The 23,889-nt window shown below is 41.9% G+C and overlaps 1 protein-coding gene across 4 annotated transcripts in view; it reads right to left on the bottom strand.

Moving 5' to 3' along the window:
* Positions 1–23,889, bottom strand: part of LOC119401499 (DENN domain-containing protein 5B) — a 63,513-nt gene that overhangs the window by 10,080 nt on the left and 29,544 nt on the right. Inside the window, exons 14-24 of one of the 4 annotated variants that reach the window (XM_037668352.2) lie at positions 23,628–23,718; positions 21,616–21,660; positions 17,855–17,983; positions 16,690–16,842; positions 15,241–15,337; positions 11,231–11,335; positions 7,329–7,461; positions 5,708–5,836; positions 5,382–5,503; positions 1,637–1,782; positions 773–891 (exon numbers count right to left, since the gene is read on the bottom strand). In XM_037668352.2, coding sequence (XP_037524280.1) covers positions 773–891; positions 1,637–1,782; positions 5,382–5,503; positions 5,708–5,836; positions 7,329–7,461; positions 11,231–11,335; positions 15,241–15,337; positions 16,690–16,842; positions 17,855–17,983; positions 21,616–21,660; positions 23,628–23,718 — 1,269 coding nt within the window. Of the gene's footprint in view, positions 1–772; positions 892–1,636; positions 1,783–5,381; positions 5,504–5,707; positions 5,837–7,328; positions 7,462–11,230; positions 11,336–13,130; positions 13,167–15,240; positions 15,338–16,689; positions 16,843–17,854; positions 17,984–21,615; positions 21,661–23,627; positions 23,719–23,889 lie in introns of all 4 variants that reach the window. The other 3 variants (XM_049418775.1, XM_049418776.1, XM_037668353.2) reach the window with 3 other exon arrangements.

The following is a 23,889-nucleotide window of genomic DNA, read 5'->3' as shown; positions in this document are numbered from 1 at the left end:
AGATAAGCTATTACAGTAAATTATTTATGGTGCTCTCTTTAAGAGAACCTTTTTTCTAGGTTTCGGAAGTCTAGGACCTTCGTCTAGTGCAAAAGTATGACAAATAGAAAACGTCATCTAAGTACTGCCAATCTTTTTCACCCTTTAAGGCGCTTTGTACACATTTGTGTGCACAACTTAGCAAGATACATTGAGCTTTGGGTGAATTGTACCACCTAAATAATTATTAATTGTGCCTTCATTGTGTCTTTATCGTGACTTCAATAATTGGGTCTTCATTTAACTTCATTTTGCTGTGTATCAGCGGCATATGACCACTTTGCTGAAGGCAGTATAACGTTCAACGTGACGCTTTCTGCAAACTGCGTCAAAAGTATGATTTTTGGTTACTCAAAATGAATATAACAAAAAACTAAATTGTGCTATACTTCTAGCGTTAGATATGATTCTATTTATGTAAGAACGGAACATGAATGACCTCAGGATATGAAGATATTTAAATGCGGTTTAATTAAGTTTAATTACTGAAGAACACAGATCAAGGTATTATGACATTATTTTTGTAGCATTAGAATATCGAGTGCCTTGGAATAATGTTGTGTATATTTGATGCATTTACAGACTGTTTTTTAGAGGTCGCGCAGGAAAGGGTTAAAAGAAAATTTTGCTAACTTTCATCTTTTTGGCCAACCATACCACACACCTTTCTTTTATCAGCCAAATGTGCCACACTCTTCTTGTCTCATATAAACTGAACTGCCAAATGACTCACTTGTAGGTATGTCCTGTGACATCATTGCGGACCACCACATGCTCGATCATCCACTTGGGCGAGAGACCCGTGTTGTCGTGGCCGATCCGTAGCGTGGTGAGCAGACCGAGGTTTTTGTGCTGAGCAAGAGACAAGCAACAACAAAAAGATGCTAAGGCATATATATTGCAAGCTAGTAGTGTGCCCTCTTGAAAGAAAGAAAGAAAAGAGCAGAGGCAGCGGTGATTGGCACAGCATAATTTTTTCTTTCACTCTTGTTTTAGCCATAGCTGTACTGAGCTATCAGTTATTTCAGAATTTTCCGACAATCGCACAATATTTACATGTACATTAAGCCTAATATTATAGGCTGTACATTGAAATGAATTAAAGTGGAACAAAAAAAACCTTTTCCGTAGGTGGGAACCTTCGAATTACGCGTCTGATGCTCTACCAATTGAGCTATGACAAAAACCGCTTCGCCGTCCACTTTGTTGTATATTTCTGTACATGTAATTCCTGGGAGTGCTAGCCAGTGGCCATCGGACACGTAATTTGAAGGTTGTGGGCTCGGATCCTACCGATGGAAAGGGTGTTCTTTCATCCACTTTAATTCATTTCAATTTGTCATAATTAGTACTACACTATAGTTAAACACAACAATTAATTTCCCCTCCGCTTTACTTTGCTTAATTGTTTGTTGGATTTATTCAGTTGTGTTAACAAACAAACGAGCCCCTCGAGCTCGTTTCCCCTTATTTCATAAAACATGTGTTATACGAGAAAATCAGATCCCAGGAGATGCGTGTGCCATGCGGAATAAACAACATCAGGGGACGCGTGAAAGTTGAGCTTTTTTGCAGGGCAGCGCAGCAGCTAACTCACGTGGCAGACAAACTCGAGCGACTGCTTGGGCACCGGTATGACGCCTGTGGTGCCCATGGTACCCGAAACGCTGACCCAAGCGTTGGCTGACGTGGTCGAGGCACTCAGCTTGCGGCTCGGGAACACGACAACCCGATATGGCATCTCTGGGTTGTGCCAGGGCAGGGAGAGGAGGAGGGAAGCGAGGTTGAGAGTAGAGGAGGAGCCATTAGTGTCATCGGACATGCGGAAGAAGACTGCACACGCGCGTAGGAAAAGAAGCGAGAGAAGCAGACGCCAAGATGGCGTCTCAGTGGAGAACAGACAGCACAGACAGCTGCACTTGCGATGACAAAACAGAAAGCTACTGCAGATGCGTGCACGTGAAAGCAACTTGCACATGAAGGATTAGCTAACAGGAGACCCCTCTGATTGCTTTTACTTTGGGATCATATTTACTTTATATTGAACTGATGTCTTATATAGTCACAACCTAAGCAAAAAATGTCCACTCCGCCCACAGGCACTGCTGTCCCTCCCACAGACCATTTGCATAGATGGTCCATCCAATAGCGCTTACTCATTTTCGTTACGTCAAGAACTCCTCGAATGTTTCAGATAGTTCTCTCCATACAGACCCACGTTTCTGTCACTGGCTTAAGGTTGGAAACTCGGAAAGTCCTGGTAAATTTCGTCAGGGATTCTGACTCACTGCTCAGCCAGATGTAATGCTTTAGGTAGTAACGATGAACCTTAAGGTATTAATACGCGTAGTATTTACATTAGCTGAGAAAAAGTACCTACGGTTCGTGCGGAAACCAGTGAGCACGACTGTCTTTCACAGGTGAATGGCAGGCGCACAGCGGTTCCGTGGGCAAAGCCTACATTTTTTCTGAAGTTGTATACGAGTCTAATAAATGACATTTTTAATTTGACATTTTAAGTTGTATATGAGTATAATAAATGACATTTTAACAGACTGGACTGCACTGCCTGAAACACATTAAACTCTTTCCAGGTATTTCCCAGTTGTAAAATGCCTTTATAGCAATGTGCTCAGGACTTTAAAAAACTTGGAGGACACTTAAGCTTCTCTTTCAAGTGTAGAACGCGAAAGTGTTCTTATCGCCTTCCCAATAACTAGCCAAGCTTCGCTTCTCAAAGGAGGACACCTAAATCGTGCCACAAGGAAAGTGGAAGTGCGGACGCCCTCCGGGTCCTATTTCCATGCATGCGGCACGACGAAACACGGTGGGACGATGCCGTTTAAAGCAGAGTTCTTCGATCATATCAGTTGCGAAACTGCTTTCCGAAACCAGGATGTGCCAATGACCGATTCTGCGGGAGCTTGCAGATTGTCGCACCATCAGGGCGCAGCAATACAAAACACAAACACGCCGCTGCTCTATGTGCTGCCATGTTGTTTGGCAGTATGTGGCGGCTCTCACAGCTGCGCAATGTTAGATATAGCGTTTATTAGTTTATTTTTGGTCAACAGATGACGATAGAATCGGCAGATCCCTGCTATTTCAGCCAATGGTGAGTTCATGTTTTGATATATGGGGCCTATGGGGAGTTTCGCAACTGGTATGATTGAAGAACTCTGGTTTAAAGCGTACTTGTGGGCCTTTTGTGTCATCTCATGGGTGATAGTAGAGTCTCTACCATGCAGAAGCACCTCTGAGATATGTACACCACCAATGGTAAATAGAATGAGCACTAACAGACAATAATGCCCAGGAAAGTATAGGGGACGTTATTAGTAGTAAATGTAAGGTAAATGTGAAGAAAGAAAAGTGGACGGACGAAAAGATAGTCAGGGATTCTGACATCACTGCTCAGCCAGATGTCTATCTATCTTTTCGTCCACTTTTCTTTCTTCACATTTACATTACATTTACTACTAATAACGTCCCCTATACTTTCTTTGGCATTATTGTCTGTTAGTGCTCATTATATTGTGTATAACAAAGAAAAACAAGCCCTTAAAATTTCCAATTCTTTCCGTCAATGGTAAATAGTGTATATATAAATAGCTCGCTGCTAGTATGCTAGAGGATGTGTGCGTGGTGACCGAGCGGCTAAACGCATCGCGCCATGGAGCGAGGGGTCGCAGGTCCTAATCCCCTGTCCCACCTGATCCGAAATTTTTTTTATTAAAGGGACCGACAACTGGGCAGAATGTGGGATTAGATCCTGGTATAAATGAAAAGACCGTAAAATATGGTGACTGATTCCAGCATCCTTTTTGCGTTGCGAGTAGGATTTATATTTTTAAATTGTGTGTAAAAGTAACAAAAATCGGTACGTCACGCAGCCTAGCCGAAGAGCCTTGAAGCTGGATTATGAAGTCGATCAGTTTGCTGTACGTAGTCTGATGCTGTCATGAGTGCCATAATTAGTCCTCAAAGTTAAGAGTATGTATATTATTATCCAGCCCCACTCAATTCTGTGCTGCTTACGAGGTAAAAGGAGCTGCATGGTGAGAAGCGGCGCTGCCTTCGCAGCCGCCTGTGGACCATGTCGAGCCGCGGCGCAGGCGCACGAAGTGCACGCATGCGCAGTAACTCACCGCGCTCGAACACGAACCGCTCTCGCACTCACTGTTTGCAGCATATTTTGTCTCGTGTGTAAAATGACTTCATATTTGCCACAGATAGAAAAATTCTGATTACAAATGTTTCGCGGCGTTTTCCACGTTACCATTCCGTGACTAGGCACTCTGACCGGTGAGCTTTCCACTGCACTGAATAGGTACCATGAAAATTGGTTGTCGTTCCCTTAAGGCCACCCTAAATGCCTCATCAAACACGAAAAGACCGGCGGCGTCTCGCGTCCTGCGGCATCAGGGACGAGTAATGCAAAAAATCATATTCACGTACATCATCATGATGCCACGAATCGCAAAAATTTGTGATGTCATCATGACGTCACAAATTCTGACGTGGCGTCATGGGATGTAACGCCACATAATGCCGTTGTAGCGCCCTTCTTTGGGCGGCAAACAAAACCAGAGAGTGCGCGACCTCAAGAGAAGAAAATAAAGGCGGTGCTTTGCAGCGGCATGTGAAACCACGTCGTGTTCCCTGCTGGCGCCGGTTCTGGTTCAGCCGTCTCGTTCCTTCGCTCCTGTGGCATAAGTCTACGCTGTCATCACATGACATCGTAGCGTGGTCAAAGGTGGGCTGATCACGGAGGCAGTGCAAAAACAGGTGAGGTGCCTCCGATCATGGAGGCTGTGCGAAACCACGCTAGGTGCACTAACCTTTCGAAGGGTGACGGGCAGAAGAACACATCTAGGGAGCCTACATGACTGGCCGTTCATGTAGGCTCCCTAATACATCGACTGAGAAGAAAAAGAAGATGGCTTTTGCCTTTGAGTCATCTTAGGTGAATGCACAAGGGACCCTGTGGTTTTTGTTTCTCTATTTGCATCTACCTCGCATTTTCGCTCACAAACAGCGCTGATTTTTCATTCACAACCAATGACGCTGATGACGTCAACACCGGAATTTCTGCTGAACGAGCTCTTTAACGCTGTTGCGTTAAAACACTGTTATACAGGTCACTTCACACTGTAATGCCTGTAATACAGCCAGAATATAAGGAACACTTCGTTATACAGATCACTTTATTGTACAAGCACTCATTGTGCTGGTGCTTGGCTATATCCTGTTCATTTACTTTTCTATGACTGAGTCTTATCAGCCGAGCTGAAAGCAGCGAAAAATTTCTCGCATGACACTAGTACACAAATCCTACCCACCTGTGGCCGTGTAAGTGTTGGTGAAGCACTTGTAGTCAACGGCGTTGAGCGTGAGGAGGTAGTAGAGAAACTGCTCTTTCTCGTCTTCGCACCGCAAGAAAGCGTACCGCTTGTAGGAACTCCTTCCCGTGCATGCAAGTAAACGTTTGCGAAAGTCAGTGCACTGGCAACCACCTCTGGCAGTGATGGGTTACACAGCAACAATGACAATAACTGACAACAACAGCAACAATGATGACGCCAGCTGGTGATGGCAGCTAGACGGCTATGTGGGGTTCATCGAGGTGCAGGTTTCGTTGCTTCCCTCGTCCCTCAAAAACACTGACCTGAGAAGCTCCTGGTTGGAGAGTAGCTTCTTGAGGTGCTTGGACAGCAGCTTCTTTTCCAGAGCCAGGCGAACCCAAGCCCGAGCGAAGCCAATGTCCGTTTTGACCTCAGTCATTGCCTGCACCGTCCTGCAGTAGAACAGCAATTGATTGATTGATTGGGTTTAACACCACAGCGAAGCAGAGACACAGTAGTGGGAGGATCTGCATTGCTGTTACAGTAACCCTGCACGACACAGTGTGTACATTTGTACACGCGTCTTACTTTTTCCATTTCTGTGCACTAGGAGCAATAAGGAGACAACGAACACTGAGCTAATTGTCAGTTAAACCTTCTTGGTAGCTACAGTTCTTATATATTACTTCTGGGTGAAATAGTTTGCTACACACGATCACTTTGGGGAAGGCAGTACTGTGTTTAACGAGACGCTCGACGTGGAGAGTTTCGGCAGGAATTTCGAAATATTCTTTTTATATTTTTTGGGAATCCTTGCCGTCAGCAGATGTAATATAGATGGTTAACTGAATTCTTTTGATGAAAAAATATCGCATGACTAACTGCATAGTAATTAGATAATTATGTTGTAATAGCAAGTGATTGCTATACAATATGCTATGGTTTATTCAAACATAATTATGTTGTAATAGCAATTGATTGCTATAAAATATGGTATGGTTTATTCAAACATTTCCACTTAATTTTAATTTAGTCGGCAGAACCTTGGCATCAAATTGCACCAATTTCACGCATTCGTGAACAGTCGATCATAATGGATGTCGCAAAAGGTTAAAAGGACTCTAAAGCGATTTTCAAGATATTTAACAAGCCGATTGAGCCAGTAGCGCAAGTTCTCCAGATCATTAACAGACTGATTTAAGTACTCTGCATAGAGTGTGTAATTTATTATGCTTTAAACATGAGCATTTCTGCAGATCACAGCTTTCTGCATTCAATAAGTTAACCGTTAAGATGCAATTAAATAGTATGTATGGTCATCATTGACAACCAAGAGTAGAACACACGACTCCAAGCTCTGAAGCTGAAAACTGCGCTGTGGTGGCAGGTGAGTGGCTATCCTCTTCAGTCGAATATAGTGCCAATTGAGTACCTTGCTTTTAATACTTTTCAAGATCAATAGGAAGATATTAAGCAGAGAAATTGTTCCGAATATAAAGTCGGACACATTACCGTTATAATAATATATGTTGGGGTTTTACGTTCCAAAACCCCGGTATGATTATGAGAGATGACATCAGTAGGGGGGCTCCGGAAATTCTGACTACTTACCTGGGGTTCTTTAATGTGCACCTAAATCAAAGCACAAGGGCCTCCAGCATTTTGCCTTCATCGAAAATGCAGCCGCCGCGTCTAGGATTCGATCCTGCGACCTTTGGATATAAACTGTCAAGCACCATAACCACTAGACCACCACGGCGGGTCCACATTGCCACCACCAAAATTGACATCAGTTTGGTCTAGGTCAATCTACTTTCCTTCATTTGCACATCTGTCTGAATGCCTAACTTTCTGTGCCTGCACGCCCGACTTTGCTCTACGATCAATTCCTACCAACTAGATCAACTTTACGTAGACCTAAGCAATTCTTTGTCGACCACTCACTTGACGTCCATCAAGAGGGAGACAGGAAGCGGCTTGAGGCCGGGCAGGTCCGGCGGCCTGACCCGACGACTCCGCTCCTTGGCTTCCCTGCCCCGCGACGCCGGCATCTCGTCTGGCACCAGGTTCGAGAGGTCTGCAAGTGGCCAGTTGTCCCCACCGCACACACACACAAAACACATGGCGGCCAGAATGGGCCGCAACGACGCTCAATCACATGCAAGACTTCCTGATAGAGGCAACTCCGGCATTTCTTTTATTGTACACAGAGCTCAACAAAATTTGTACTACTATACACTCTGATGGTCACTTTGGCTGTGTACACCAAGAACTGCTGCAACTTGCACACTCCTTTTCACCTCACGCTCTCATAAAAAATTTAACACAATTTCCCAGGCAAGTACAATGCAGTCCAAGTATAGCAGAAGTGAAAATAAGATCATCTGAAAGTTTTAGGCGGATGACATGCTGCACAGTTTCCTAAATGATGCCTACTGCCCACCATAAATATCCATGAACATCTTTTTCTCATTTTATTTTTTCATGTGTATCGGTTACGCCACCGATGGCGGCACTGCTCAACGCAGTAACAGGCGCCTAAGAGCTGTGCTCTAAAATCTTGCAGCTGGCAGTACACGACAACAAATGTTACACCGACAACCCCAACATTTCTGAGCTTAATCTTCACAAGTCTGCAAACTGCACAAGCTCTGGAAAGCACCGAGACATTTATATAGAGTGATTTTTATGGGACACTTTGGTGTTCTAAGGGCAACTCCAGTGTTTTTTAACCATATCAGGATATGGTCGTTCTCAAATGGTACTGACACCATCTCTGGCATTTTTACTTTTATTGTGCACAGATTTCAACGAAATTTGTATTATATGTTCCAATGGACGCTTTGGTTGTGTGCATAGAGAGCTGACAGTTGAGCAGTTTCTCTGGAAATCAACCTTTTGCCAAGAACTCTGCCCCACATGTTCGCCATGAATTTGTTGTTGTCAAGGATGCAAAGTTTTTCTGTGTAGTTCTAACCAGACACACACACAATAAAAACATATGAACACAATCAAGATAATGTGCAAAATCTAGTTGTTAGTTTAAGGTGCAGGTCTGTAAATCATTTTACATTTGCTATAATTCTATTCTTCACGTGTATTTTGTCTGAATTATGCAGTGCAACTTTGCACCTACGACCAAGAACCATGTTACAAGCAACTGTGCATTAATTTTTGTTGCTGAACACACTGTCTCATGATCCAACTGCTAGTGATCTCGTTTTCACTACATGTTTGCTTTAACATTGCTAATGATATTAGGTGCAGCAGTTCTTTACGACACTCTCGGTACGAGTTGGTGTTTCAACATTGGTGTTTTATGCTTAAAGGGCAACTCTGGTGTTTTTTAACCACATCGGTAATATGGCCGTTTTCAAATGGTATTGACAGCCCCCTAACCAATAGGGTGGTTCAATTAGCTTAGAAGCTGACCAGCAACTTTAAATAACCGAAAGAACAATTTGCCAAAACCAAAACTGGTCGCTGCTTTACAATGCGTATGATGACGTCACAACCTAACCAACAGCTATGTAAGCACAGTATGCATGGTGCTAGCATGAGGAAACCGAAACGGACAATGTCACTGGACAACACGGCAAGTTTTCCCGACTCTTTGCAGCTTGACAGCGGTAGCTTCAATGATGGTATCAGAGCTGGAGTGCTGGGTTAGGCAGGCTCTAATGCAACAACTTACAACAAGGAGAGGGTGGCCCTTAAAAAGATCTACATTTGAGGGCATGATCTGGGAATTCACAACCAATCCTTAAAATTTATTTTCAGAAAAACCAAGTGACTTCAGACCACGTCGTTTGGCACAGATCATCAGAAGTACCACAGAAAACACATATTTAAAATTTTATTGAGATCAGCAAACGCTAAAAAAACACCGGAGTTGCTCTTTCATATAGAACAGTCTTGAAAGGTAAGTTTAAATACTTCACTCATGACACAAGGCACAGAGGAATAAAAAATGAAAAATTTCACTGTGCTTTACAAAATCAGTTGGAACTGCCTTTCAATGTGCATGCCACAATATGGCTGCATGAAACTGCACATCACTGACAACATGCCATCTTGCCTGAACATGACTGGCATAAAAAGCAGGCCTCCCACATCAACAAAGACTCACAAAATCTCTCTGTAATACTCCAGTTATTCTGGCTTAAGCTGACAATTCCAAACAGGCAACATCAAGCTCGCATGGGTCAGACACAGGGCTACCATGTCAAATCACGAGACCGTAAATGACTAGGCTTCTACCAATAAAAGAAAGATAAGATGGCAGGAAAAGTAAACACTATCACAATTGTAAAGATAGCTTTCTTACAGGGCAACTTGGTGAACTAACGGCAGCACAGTAAATTTTTTTAGTGTGTACGAGCACAGTATGCTTGTGTTAGGACAGAAAATGCAGACACGGTGCTCGTATTGAAGCCACGTGCAAGAGACAGGTGTCAGCATGTGCAGCTATTGCTTTGCTCTCGTTTAAATAATGACCAGTATTGCCATTAGTTGGGCAAGTGCACAGTGCAGCGAGGTGCACTTGGAAATCACAAAGTCTGTCTATAGTCACAACATCCCCGTCAGGCAATGTTCACTTGCTCAAAATGATTGCAACACGCAGATATTGAAAGGCAAGAGAATGAGGATAGGACAGCGATAGAAAAATGTGCAACGGAAGTAGTGGCCTAAGTTGTTTCCATCTTGCGCAACGTTGTTTAAGAGCAGCTGGAAATATCTGCACAAGGGTGTGATGCTTTTTTTGCCTAAGCAAGCAAATCACCACACATGTGGCAGTTTCCGTATGTGTCCGCAGGTGTGCACCGCATATACATGTTTCCATATGTGTCCGTATTGTCTGTGCCAGACATGCACAAGTTTCCGTATGGGTGAAAAATGATACGGAAGTTTTCATATGTGCCCGTATTGTGCGTTCCAGACATAGAAAAGTTTCTATATATGTGGAAAATTATATCAAAGCTTCCGTATGTGTGGCGTCCATCAGGTCATGCCAGCCATAGAGTCTGTAATGGTATTTCTAACCTCTTTCTGTGTAACTGCCTCACACTTAAAAATTTGCAAGATTGGTCTAGTCATTATTGCCTTCCTAATTCTTCGAGCATGCAGAAAAAAAAAAGACAGGAACATGCACAACACAGGACATACCAAGCAGGGGACACACCAAAGCGCCGCTCCCAACTAAGTTTCAAAATGAATGGTAATTATGCGCAGATACAGTACCAGAGAGCCAAACAATATGTACATGTCAAATACGTAGATAGGATAAACATAAGCTGCATCAAAGATATTTTTTGACACAATAACTTCCTTGAAATTCTCAGATTCAAAGCACACGTAATTGTACTACTATGTATCGAGCTGAGCGAATGGTTAACAGACTGTTTCACAAAGTTAAAATGCATCAAAGCAACAAGAGACACGCTGTAGTGTCAGGTCTTGAATTGTTTTTGACATCCTGAGGTTGTTTATTCCAAAGCAAAATAAATTGATGTATGCAAAAGTAAATAAACTGATGCACAAGTTTATGCCTCTACCTCGAATGTGCCCACTAGGGGGTGGGAATCAAACCCATGACCTCGTGGGTCAGTCTTAGGAAGTTAGATTTACTGATGTGTCACGCCTTGGTGTCCTGTACCAATGCATGTGATAATGTGTTTCCCGTCCTAGTCTTGTTTGTCCTTCAGCTTTCCTTATCGACGTAATCCTTTTTGGGGCTGCGCTAAATGTATTCTGGAGGTTAGGACAGGGTATGAAGAAGGCTAGAAGGAAGCAGCTTGAGAAGAGCATAGGATAGGGGCGAGGGGGTGCCGTTGAGCCACACTTACCCAGGTTGGCCAGATGTTTGGTAACGGCGTTTAGGGCACCCGACTTAAGGGAGAGGATAATTTCGGGGAAACCAAAACTCTTGGGGACTTGGGCTCGCACTGGCACTACGCAGGGGGTGGTGGGTGAAACAAAAACGAAACAAACAGAAAAAAAGAAGCGGGTGCCTTCCTTCACCTCCCAACAAGTTGCAGAAGCAGCAGCAGACACTTCACATGATGATTTCTTAAAACATGCTGAATCGTAGAGCAGATCACGTTACGGAAAGAAACACACAAAAGTGTAGCCTTCCATAGCTGCATTTCAATCACTACTGTTTGTGTTCCCAGGGCGCTACGCTCAGAAGATCACTACCTGAAAGATACATTTACTTCCGCGAGATCTTGCAGGACTAGAAGCAGTTACGTTAGCGTGCACAAGCATGAGAACAGTACCAAGTAAACTAATCTTCGACACAGAATGACAAAAAATTTGAGCCAGCTGACAGGAATAGGATTCGTCCTAGAAAAAGCTAGGCGTGCACTGGACACGCACCACATGCATCTTCCACCAATGTGCTCTTGAATCGTTAGCATTTGCATTGCCTGTCTCCCGTGCTCGAATCTGCACGCCTAAATTTGTCCTGCAGCGAACTGTCATAGGCGTGGTGCTAGGAACGCTGGTGTCCGTAGATGCCGAATCGTTCAGCGACAGCATAGTGGCCAGTGGCAGTGTGAAACACTGCAAAAGTGAAGGTGTCTCTGAAAGTGATCGCCTGAGAACACCGTTCCTGCCCTTCTACGATTCGGAATGCTTTGCGAAATAGCACGGAGCAATACCCCCCCACTCATTCCTTCGCTGACGCAGAACCAAAACACAACGCACAGCAAGTGGAGCAAGCTTTAAAAAACGAAAGCAGCAACTACATAAAGCATGTTGAGGCCACAAAAAGCAACAAAGATGAATTTCAAGGATGAATCGTCAAGCCGGCAAAAGCATTAGAGGCCACGGCATAAATGCCTGTTTCCTTTTTTTTAATCTCAACAGGCATATTAGCTACTCCGCTTGTTCCCTAACCATGAATGCCATTTTCCAGTATCTCACGGTTGCATCTAATCTAATTCATTCAATCAGACATTAAGTAAATCCATGATTCATTTAAGAAAATGAAACTGGGGGACGACTGACATTATATATCTATAAATTTCCATGCTAAAAGGGCAAATTCTACACGCTCAATTTTCTTGTGTCCCCCTAAGTATAGAAGATGCTATGTTTTTTTTTTAGTATTAAGATCATGATTGCAGGCCATAATTGGGTACCTACTTCTTTTCAAACACAGCAGTTCAGGGAAGTTGCGACACAGTTGTGACTACTGTGGAAAGCACACCAGTCGCCTGGCTCATGCATTAGTTCTAGCACCAATTTTCCTTCAATTGCAAACCTATTTTTTTGTTTTTCGAGAAATGCGCATTCGCTTGTAACCTCTTACCATTCGGCTGTCGGGTGGATGACATTTCTTTTCGTAAAAAAAAGAAGTGTGCATTAACGGACTTCGACGCGAACCGCGCAAATACTGTAAACTTCTTTCCGAGGCGTTATGTAGAATACATCGCGTAAACCAGTAACTGTGTCGAGAGTATCCAAACAATCTGATTAAAATACCATTCTACGAAACCAATTTGCCCACAATGCAACACCAGCTAAAGATGTTGGTAGTGCAAAAAAAAAAAAATACACAGAGCATGTTAAATAAATGCTAAACCCTACATTGCATCTTCGCATTGTTAGAAGGAAGCAAGTGGTGTCAGTAGATGTGCAGTTTCAAGTAGCCAGCCTCAGACAGACAGCCCGAGAGACCATTCAAACAAACGCACACTTATGCAAATAAGTAGAGTTGGTTATGAGAAATGAGTGACATACAGTCAATTCGCCTCCGCAAGACGCACCAAGCAAGGGCTGCGCAGAAAGATGGCAAAAACAAAAGAAGAAAAAGAAAAATGCACAAAGCAGCGTGTTAGTCGAACATAACACAATGAGCGAAAGCTCCATAAAGGGACACTAAAAAGACATATTACTATGACTAGTTACAATGCGTTAGTTATATTATGCTTCTGCAATAGCAAGGCAACTAGTGAGAAAAGGCTTGGTAAGCCAAAAAGAGAAGAGGCAAAAAATTTAAGACAAGTGGCACAAATAGTGGGAAGTACTTGCCATGGCTTGTCATACTGTCATTGATTTTGATGCCATTCCCAGGGTTATAGTTAATCGCTTATAAACAAGAACGGATGCTATTGCGTTCAAATGGTGCCAGAGGCTAAACAAATTCTGATAATGTTCTTCCTAAGTGGGGAAAAATGAGTATATACTCAAGAATTTATGACACTGCGCATGTCTTGAAGTTCTGACACAAGATTCAAAAGCGCAAAGCTTTCAGGCATGTCCCTCTGATAGGAACAATAGTAGCACGCATTGTTGCTATAACGTTGAAGCAACATCTGAGATGGTGAGGCAACCCTCACAACTTTGCTAAAAAGCTGCAGCCGAAACAAGATGACAGGGATGCCCCTGTGCCTTTTTTGCACTACAGTTCTTTAGCGAAAATTAACCAACAAGCCCAACTCACCACTTTCACAACATTCACAACGTTGTGGCAACGTTGCGTCAACAAATGGAGCTACTGGGAATCAAACCTTTCATTTTTTTCTATGAATATGCAGTTCTACGAAAGCATTTACCACTTTATGCTGTCATATTGTTCCTTTAAAATTGGTGACAAGCTTTCTTTTGCTGAACTATGAGAATCACGCAAAAGAGTGTAAATTAACCCTAGAACCTGGCAAAATTTTTGTCTAGCTCAATTATGACGTGATTAGACTTGGTTAGTGCGACATCAACTTTTGGGTGATGCTTATTAGAGAAAAAAACAGAATTTGTGAATAAAAGATCTTGGAGCCAATAAAAACACATATGTATGTAATTCATTAATGTTGCCTTAATGCAGAAGAAATTAAACCCACATGCAAATAGAAGCCATTAGTACAAGTGCCCTTATTAGATTAGCAAATATTGTAACACAATTTCGCAGTCTACAATAGAATCGTGACAATACTCAATTACATCTAACATTTTAATTCAATTCTAACATCACAAGAGTGAGTTGCATGGTGCAAATGTTGCCGTGAACCCTGTCATAATTTGACTACGCCGTCCCTCTTCTCACAATCAACTTTTGTCACACTTGCAATGCTTAATCGATACTGCAATGCTAAGCATTATAGCTTCCTTACAGATGATTGTTAACTTTTCAGTGCATGTGATGCTTGGAGAACATTCCTGGACTATTACGAGTGCCTGCCAATTGAGAAGTTAAAGTGCTAGTAGGCCAGTAGTACTTGCAGAGATGAGAAGCATGCAACTTGGGATATGATGTTGAAGAAACACTTGCCTTGTAGTACTAGATCCAGTACTACAATTGCAAACTTCTCAATTCTCCAATTAATACTAGTACACTCAAACCTCGATATAACGAACACAGATATAACGAATTATCGGTTATAACGAAGTAAATGAAAAATTGTCTTGTCATAGATACAGTGTTATGAATGCATGTTTATAACAAATTTTCGGATATAACGAAGTTATTTTTATATCAGATGCAACTTTGTTATAATGAGGTTATAATGTACTTTCTCTTCTGTCTAAGGACTCTCGTCGTTAACACCCTCACAGACCCAGCGAAATCACCGTGATTCAGATTTTATTGCACTCCCTCACAAGCAATGGTGCTGGAAATTAGTAAGCAGGAATGCGTATTAATTTACGAGGTCATTTACCAGGGAACCGAAGACCTCTACAGGCATCAATGTTAAAAAGGTGGGCACATCTACGAGCAGAGCGGTGAAAGGAAGCAGCAACAACTGCTCAAAGCGAAGCACACACAAGGCCAGGACGCTAAAGCATGCATGAGCGAAGATGCTAGACAAGTAGGCTAGGCTTTTCTAATCATGGCCATTGTTAAAGAAGGACCTACCTGGAGTCAAAAAGTTCCGATCAATCGGTTTGCCGCTAGATCGACACTCTTCAACCTCCAAATAGTTGAGCAGGTGAGACCATAGTGCAGACTTGCCCTATGACAATGGTCCAAAGATCTCATCAGCAGCGAGTCATGGGCAGAGACTTTTTTTTATTGTGACAGCTGCTATACGAAATCGATGTCCGGTGGCCCTATATCATATCATGAAATACAAAATACCATTCTGTTTGCTCAGCGTCATCACGCTTGACGTCAAACATGTGGGGTGCCCTGATGTATTTCAAGAGCGCTTTTCATTGGTCATTTCGGACTACGGGCACGAAATACGGCCACTTCTGAATACAGCCACGCAATAAGGAATACTACTTAGAAAAGCACTCATAGAGTGCTTTTCTAAGTAGTATTCCGTATTACATGGGCATTTTTCTGAATAAGAGCGCTTTTCTGAATAGTATTCCGTATTACAAGGTAGAGTATAGGCCCTCAGTTCGGGCCACCTGCAATCCACTTTGGGCAGCAGAAAAGAATGCCGCTGGCTTTCTGTGTACAACATACAATGCATGCCTCTGCAGAATATGACTTGCTATAAAGGAGTACTACGCTGGCATATGAATGCAAGGTCCATTAAAAGCATTGGTTCACCAGGTCAGCATTTTCACGAGATGCTGGCCACAGCACGTCTGATGGAAGAGTCACAGAATAAGCAAATACAACAACATGCAACTTGTCCCATAGTTTGGCGAGGCTAAGGATGACTGCCAAGTGCACTACAACGTGCCCACATATTGCAGTGCTTACGTCTTGTAGTGTTAACTGTGAGGCATAAAGAGTTTCTAGCAGCCTAAATCGGGAAATCAGCTAAGAAAAAATCACTTCAGGAAGGACAGCACATTGGGTGAGTTGGTAGCTGTTCGTGGTGTAGGGGCAGCCTTAAAGTCACACAGAATGAAAGAGACAATACTATGGACTAAGCGTTCTTTGTTGTATGCGTTTCTTCTGTTTTGTGTCAGTATAGCACTTCCCTTACACCATGAACTATCAATTCACCTTGACAATCACCCTCTGATGATTTCTGCTAAATATTCTGCACAAAAAATAATTGAAATAGTCTAAGAGATAGCAGAGTAAAAAGTGATAGGTTGCCAAGCTGAGCAATCTCCATGCTTGGACGCACTTAAAAAACAAGGTGACAGTGAAGCACACAGAAAACCACAAACCAAAGCGCAGAAGCGCCATGTGCCTCACTGTGTCCTTGTTTTTCAAGCATGTCTGAAAATACAGTATGCTATTTCAACTAGCTTAAGGAACAGCACTCCTGAAGCAGAGCAATGTCACTTCAACATCACTGTCAAGGTTGAACAATCAGTGTCACTCTTTCATAAGCTATTTATGTCACTGGTTTGCACTTGGGACGAAATATCTAAGTTTTTATCAAGCCTTCCATACCTGCTTGGCCTGCAGGCCATGTGACCAGATGCGTTCAAGGAGGTCACAGAACGACGCCAGTAGCGTGTTCTCCTCAAGGCCAGTGATGCTGGCCTCGGCATGGCCCAGCTCAACGGCCTCGACTCCCATCTTCTCGACCAGCATACGCTTGGTCTGCATGGAGACACAAGACAGGTTTTAATATGAGACGGTCACTAATGTATAAGACACATGTATCGACATATATATGCATAGACATGTATTGATGTATTAGGTGCGTATGGACATACATGTAAGGATGAGTGGAGGTAGAAGCAACCGGAGCAGGACTAGGAAGGAGAATGTCATCATAATCATCAGCCTGAGTGTGCCCACAGCAGGGCAAAGGCCTCTCCTATGCTTTGCCAATCAACCCAATCCTGTACTCGCTGCGGCCACATAATCCCTGCAAACACAAACTCATCTGTCCCCCTAACTTTCTGCCTCCCCTCACGCACTTCCTTCTCTTGGAATCCAGTCTTGGAATCTCTTGGAGTCCAGATAACTTCTTAATTACTAGAGGTTACCTTGCCTTCGCGCTACCTGCCCATGCCCATTCCTTCTCAATTTCGACTAAGACATCTTTAACGCCTCTCTGTTCCCTGACCCACTCTGCTCTCTTCTAGTCCCTTAAGGGAGGAGAACGTCATTTGGGCACAAACTAGAAATACTGAGTGCTGCACTCTCCAAGCTAAAGTGCTGGTTGATCTTGGCTCAAGCCAAGGGACACTAAAGAGAAAAAAAAAAACGATTTGACATGCACTAGTAAAGCACCCTTCCATAATAGAAAAAACGCCAATCTTGCTGTGATAACATGCTTGAAAGACCAAAAATGACCCCTCCCTCCCATCTCCCCACATAAACATGCAACACACATAAAAGAACCAGTAACAGCAGGTTTCTTGAATACGTTATGTCGCTTTATCACTAAATTGAGGGAACTCGTGAGCTATTAGTCTCGTTTATTCAACAATGCACAAAACACTGCCTTGCAAACCAATTATGCAAGCAGTCCACTAAACAGATTTCAAGGAACTAAAAAAAAAATTTGTTTTGTTGCAAATGATCACTCTAAAGAGTCCGAACATTTCACTTTCTAACTAACGCTAACAAAAAAAGAGATTATGCATTTCGTCATGAGACTCACCCTGGTTTTGCACTCCATGAGCAGTGCCTCCACAAATTTCCAATTGGTCTGTGCAATGACTGCAGCCGATGCTGTGTCACTGAATTTTGGTTGCTTCATGTGCTTGGCCCTTGCTTCGTTCATGTACTTCTATAGAAGGACAATGATGACAAACAAGAAGTGTGTTAGGCCATCGATAGCACATGAGTCACAAAAGTATTTTCAGCTCTAATGTAAAGTTTATGTGGTAATGTATTTATGCGGTAGTGCTATGCGGTAAAGTTTATGCGGTAACGTATGTGTCCGTAATGCATTTCACAGTAAAGGCACGAGCTGTCATAAAAGTTATGCAAGCAATCATATCGGTGTCCAATAAAGGTGTGGAAAGATGTTATCTAAACAGCTGAGCTTAAATTTACGTTATGAATGGTAACTGTAAACATGCCCAAATGTGGACAATATAAATCTGCCAGTTTGTCAACTGTGAGGTGGCTGTTTAGAATGGTCAGTATGTGATAGCCCGCACGTATGAGTGAAACAGACACAAGTATTATTTGAGAGCATAACAGTAAATGATTAAGGAGCATTACCGGAGCAAAATAATTCATTCCTTTTTCTTCCAGCAATGTTAAGGATAATCGGAGCTAGATGTTTTTGCAAAAATACTGCCATGTACTTTGTACACCGCGTACTGAAAACAGCGTACTTTTGTACACTTTTTATATATATGGCTTATTCTTGATGATTTAAAGACACTAACAAAAGAAAACCTCTTCATGCTAAAGCTTTTCTGAGCACTTTCTGCAGTACTCATAAAAGCTCACTAATGAAAAATTTATTTTCTCAGGAAAAATTTTTAACACAGTATGTGGAGCATAATTTCATAACACACACGCCGCTTATCACCAAATACCAGAAATGTTAGATGTGTTAATTCACCAATTAAAAAAAAAACAAAAAAGCATGCACATGCTTATCCAGTCAGCAGGGTTTTAGTGACCATAACACAAGCACTACTAATTAGCCATGTTAGACAAAAATGCAAAAAAGCCAAACAAATGCAAACATGCCAGTCATGCAAGACGTATGCAAAATATGACAAACTCCACAGACATACAGCTTCATAGACACACACGCATACTTTGGTATATGTGTTTCATAACTATTTAACAGTAACATTAGCAAGTTCTACTACTGCATATGTAGCGTCCATAGCAGCATTGCATACATATCAAGGTGTCACACACAGTTCATGTGAATACGTTCTGCGCATGTGCTTTGTGCAAAGCATGGCGTTCTTACATACACGACACTGTTATGGATGCCACATATGCTGTAGTACAACTTGCTACTGAACCATGTTGTTAAAAGAAATTTCCAGACACAGCCACCACAAAATAATAATAATGAAAAAAAAAAACAGACATATATACTCTTTTTAGCCATCGAGAAGCCACCACCGCTATCTTACTGTACCGCTCTTGATCACCTCATGACAAATAGAAGAAAAAAAAAACACCAAAAGGCATGCAGACGAAATGGAGTGCAAATGTAGCGAGTGCACTGAAACTCACTTGGTACTTTTGTTTGGTGCAATTTTGTGGAAGAGGAAAACAGAAAACCAGGGAAAAACAGCGCGAGAAAAAAAATAAAACAGGGTGTTAAAACCACAAACCGAAAAAACACAAAAACGAGAAAAGTAATTGACGAGACTGAAGCGTACCCCGACGAGCAACTAACACCAAGAACCGTGCCCAAAACCAGTTTCTTGCACCCAAAATGTAACAATGCTACACATACACACGCCGACAACTTTCTGCAGCAATGAATAGAAAGTTATGCAAAGTGCACGTTATAATAACGTTAAGTAGTGCTTCCACTGGGGCTAGTTTCTATGGCACTACGAAGTGAAACGATGCGCGCAAAGGTCCTTATCCGTTTCGTGTTCTCGAGGCTTTCGTCACCTATGCAGCGCATCATTTTGCTTCGCAATGCACATTATAAGGGTGCTAACAAAAAAAGTTCTACAATTTCATCTCTGCTGGCTCAAGAAAGAAAAGACATTTTATTTATGTCAAAGACAAAATACACCGATAAGTGCAACTTACTTTTTCACTTCTGTCCTGGAATAATTAATCTATCACTGTAACCTAAATTTTTATCTGCCTTTAGTGCCCTTAGGGTGTAGTTTATTTTCATGGTGCATAATTTGCGTTTCTGTCCCCCGAAGTTTTGGCAGTGACAGTGTGTCAGAGGCGAAGGTTTTCAGTGGCTTTGGGTGAGGCGCACAAAAATGTTGTGGACCTGTGTCCCATGACCCTGCTTATTATTCTTGAATGGAGCCATTTAACACTTCAGCCAACAATGCTGAATTGTGCACAGCAAAATTAACAACAGCATGTGATGTTTCCCAGTAGAAGCCATTATTGGGCATCATGACACCTGCTTTAAACGGAAAGTGCACACACAGGGTGCATTTAAAATGCTTAAAATGCTTACACCCTAATTACACCTTTCTCAGAGTGATGTGCTTCTCAACAGTAACCACTATACTATTATTATTCCGCATAATTTAGCACAGTATCCTGTTATTTCTACTATCACAAAACTATTAGTATTACTGTCATTTTTATACACTAACTGCACTGTTATTTTTACACAAACACCGCTGGTGGATATCGTGTAGCAAAGCAATAAATAGATGCTTCTACAAAAAATGTGTGCCATGAAGAGTGTTCTTATTTTAGAGTTATGAGCAGTTTTTATTTGATCAAAATTTGCGACTGCCTCTGGTAAATGTCCCCTGCTCTTCTGATGACATTTTGATGACGTGCGTCAGTGGTGAGGTGGCAATGAGGAATGATGAGACAATAGGTACCAAGTATGAGTTCGTAATTGTACAAAAAGTACCACCATTTTTTTTTCACAATAGCTTACCAGAAACAACATGACGATAACAACCTGGTGAGTATCACAAAAGAAAAAGTGAAGGATGATGTTGTGAGCCCGACAAGAGCAGTTAGGCACATACAATGAAACTAACTCAAAACAAATGGATGTATGTCAGGTATTACCAACTGTCATCCGACTTAAGACATTGTATGGACTAAAGGCACAAAAGTTTTTGTGGTGTTACTTTCTCTTTCAGTTTTAGCGCACTTAAAAATAAAATAGGCTTCATAGGAGTATTACCACATGATAATACTAAGTGAAAGCACGGCAAACCTTACAAATAGAAACTTGACACCATAATTTCCTTGAGCAAGCATTACAAATAGCAGCTTGAGGTCCTATTTTTCCCGAACAAATCTTCAACGAATTTGAGGCTTTGCTTTAAGAACTCCTTGAGTTTGATGATGCATCTGCAGTTATGCACTGTACCACGAAATGCGGAATACCATTCCGTTTGCTCTGTGTCGTCATACTTCCCGCCGCCGACACATGTGGGTGGCTCTGACATATCTTGGAATGGCAAAACAGGTAGGACCAGCACGGAATAGTATTCCGTATTCCACGGTACGGTATAGGCCTCATGATGGGTTTTGAAACAACCATCGGATGAACGGAACCAAAGACGAACATTTTCACAGCAAGCATTCGTGAGAGACGTAAAAGTGGCTTTGCGTCCACTCTCAAAAGCAACAAAAGGCACGAGGAAGGCAACACGTCATTTTCGAGTCGTTGCACAACACACTTTGACAACCGTCACGTCGTTACACAATGCGCTCAAGCAAATGACAAGAAGCGTTAAAACCACAGAGTTGCCTCGAGGCTGTACTCACTTGCCACAATTGTGCATGCTTCGATTTCGTGCCAACACAGGCAGACTAAAAAGAAGACAAGAAACAAAAGAAAGAAAAAAAGGTAGAATACAAACAAGAAAAAAAAAAGGAAACACACGGAAATTGTCATGCAAGGAGCAACAAAATAAAAAAAAAAAGAAACCAAGCAAACTTGAATATTCAGGCACAAAAATCTTGTGCAGAACATCATTGGTTGTCTGATGAATACCTTCCTTTTTATTTATTCAGTCATAAATAAACACCATAAAACCCAGAACAAAGCCTTACTTAGTAATGTCTATGGGTTTACTGTTACGCTTTATTTTTCGTTTTACCTTTTATTGTTATGCCATCTATAACATATGATGCAAACTAGCCTTCATAAAGCAAGCAACCATTGTTTTAACTTGTGTTGTGTTTTCTCGCTTGTTCTAAGAAATACAGCAAGAAAAAAAAACGAGTGCTAAACAAGTCAGTGCTCGGATTGAACACAATGCCGCAATATTTTTCGTCTTGCTGAAATGGCACTACTGCCCCATAAAAATAAAGGTAGAGGATTTATGCTCTTGCAAATTTAAGGTAAGCACACTAAGGAATCGGAATAATGTTGCCTAATAAATTCACTCGTTCACACAAATTGTACCCACTTCACATTGGTTATGCAATTAGACTGTGTAAAACACCTTGCTAAAGAAGGCCTCTACTTGAAACATGTTCACTTCGGTCACGAACTGACACCGTTTTCTGTTAACAGGTCAAAAAAAGGTACTGCTTTCATAAAGGCGTCGAACGTTGTCAGCTACCTCTTATGTGGCTTAAACGTGCATAATTTGATGTCATTTTTCTCAATCATTAAGCTGCCAAGTGGTAATTCGGAACATGAATCTAATAATATGAATGCCCATCTTCCATAAATTAAGATTATTATACTTAAAAATCAAATGAGTACAACTTACTGTGAGAATGATCTGAAAACAAAAAATTGAATTTGAGTTCCTGAAAGCATTTATGGCTCGAAACCCCGTCTTTACAACAGCGTACGGTGCCACAACACAACTGGCAAGTCCCTCACTACGTGTGTTTTCTTTTTATTTTATTGAAATAAAGAATCAATAAAGGAGTTGTTCATAAGCATCTACCCACTTTGCGGCCGCTCTAGTTGAGAATCATTCCGCGAGTTTTGGACAACATGAAAAATGATCACCCACGTGAAATAAAGTGTTGAAGTAAGTGTATCCTAGAAAATTTTTCGTTGCATTAGCGTTAGGAGGGCCGAAGTGGAGAAACAATGTTAACCAGTTTTTTTTTTTTTTTCGAAGCTGACCAATAGTTTGTGGCTGGCCTAGTGTATTTACTCACATAACACAAGCACTTTTGCTAATGGTGAGTAATATTGGCTAGTGCTGGCTGATGTAGACTTGTCTTGGCTGTCAAGGTAATTGAATGTAATTAATTGTACTGCTAACTCATTTATTTCACCTTTAGCACTAAATAACCACTGAATTATTTTCTTTCCAGAGGCTCTCATACAGTGCTCATAAGTTAAAACACTGAAAAATTCACAAAGTACTTGAACATGTTACGTTTCTAGATTCACTAGTACTTTGAAACAGCGGTTCAATTCATGCTTCGAAACATACATGTTGCAAACGCTGATTCTGAACATTTCACCATTTCGCGAGCTCAGGGATGCGATCTTGTAAGCTCTCTATATACAAACGTTTTTGCCGCACAAAAATATTCGAACCTCACAAATACGTCCCCTTCTTGTGATATCCGCGTGAGCTTTGAACAATCGCATGCGGTAAAAATGCTGGTTCGTTTGTAGAATGCGTACATGATTGCGCCCTGATTAGATTATCACTTAAATAGCAGTTAAGTTACTCACTGAAAGCCAGAAATAAAAATGTCCCTAAAATATTTAATGTGAATTGAATTACCTAGAATTTAACACTCCCACATTATCGCACAAGTTCTTTTTCCCTTCTTCTCGAGTCCAACACAACACTCACCTCTCTTTGCTCAGCTGTGAGCTTCAAGTGCTCAGCTTGCTGGATGGAGCGGTCTTTCCTACGAAACTGGGCGTGCGCGCGTTTTTTGACCCTGAAATGGCAGCAAACAGCCAAATAAAAAGCGTCACCAGAATGCAAATTGCTTCTACAAGAACCATTAGAATAGACTGTCCATAAACGAAAACCTCTTAAACGGAATTGGTGCTTAAACGGAACAATTGCCTCTACTAGACTGGTTTCGTACCTGAATGTTGCAACCCTG

Source organism: Rhipicephalus sanguineus, chromosome 8, assembly GCF_013339695.2.
Source record: "Rhipicephalus sanguineus isolate Rsan-2018 chromosome 8, BIME_Rsan_1.4, whole genome shotgun sequence".
In the NCBI taxonomy this organism is placed as follows: domain Eukaryota; kingdom Metazoa; phylum Arthropoda; class Arachnida; order Ixodida; family Ixodidae; genus Rhipicephalus; species Rhipicephalus sanguineus.
Note: the sequence above shows the minus strand (reverse complement) of the source record. Positions and strands in the feature narration are given on the sequence as shown.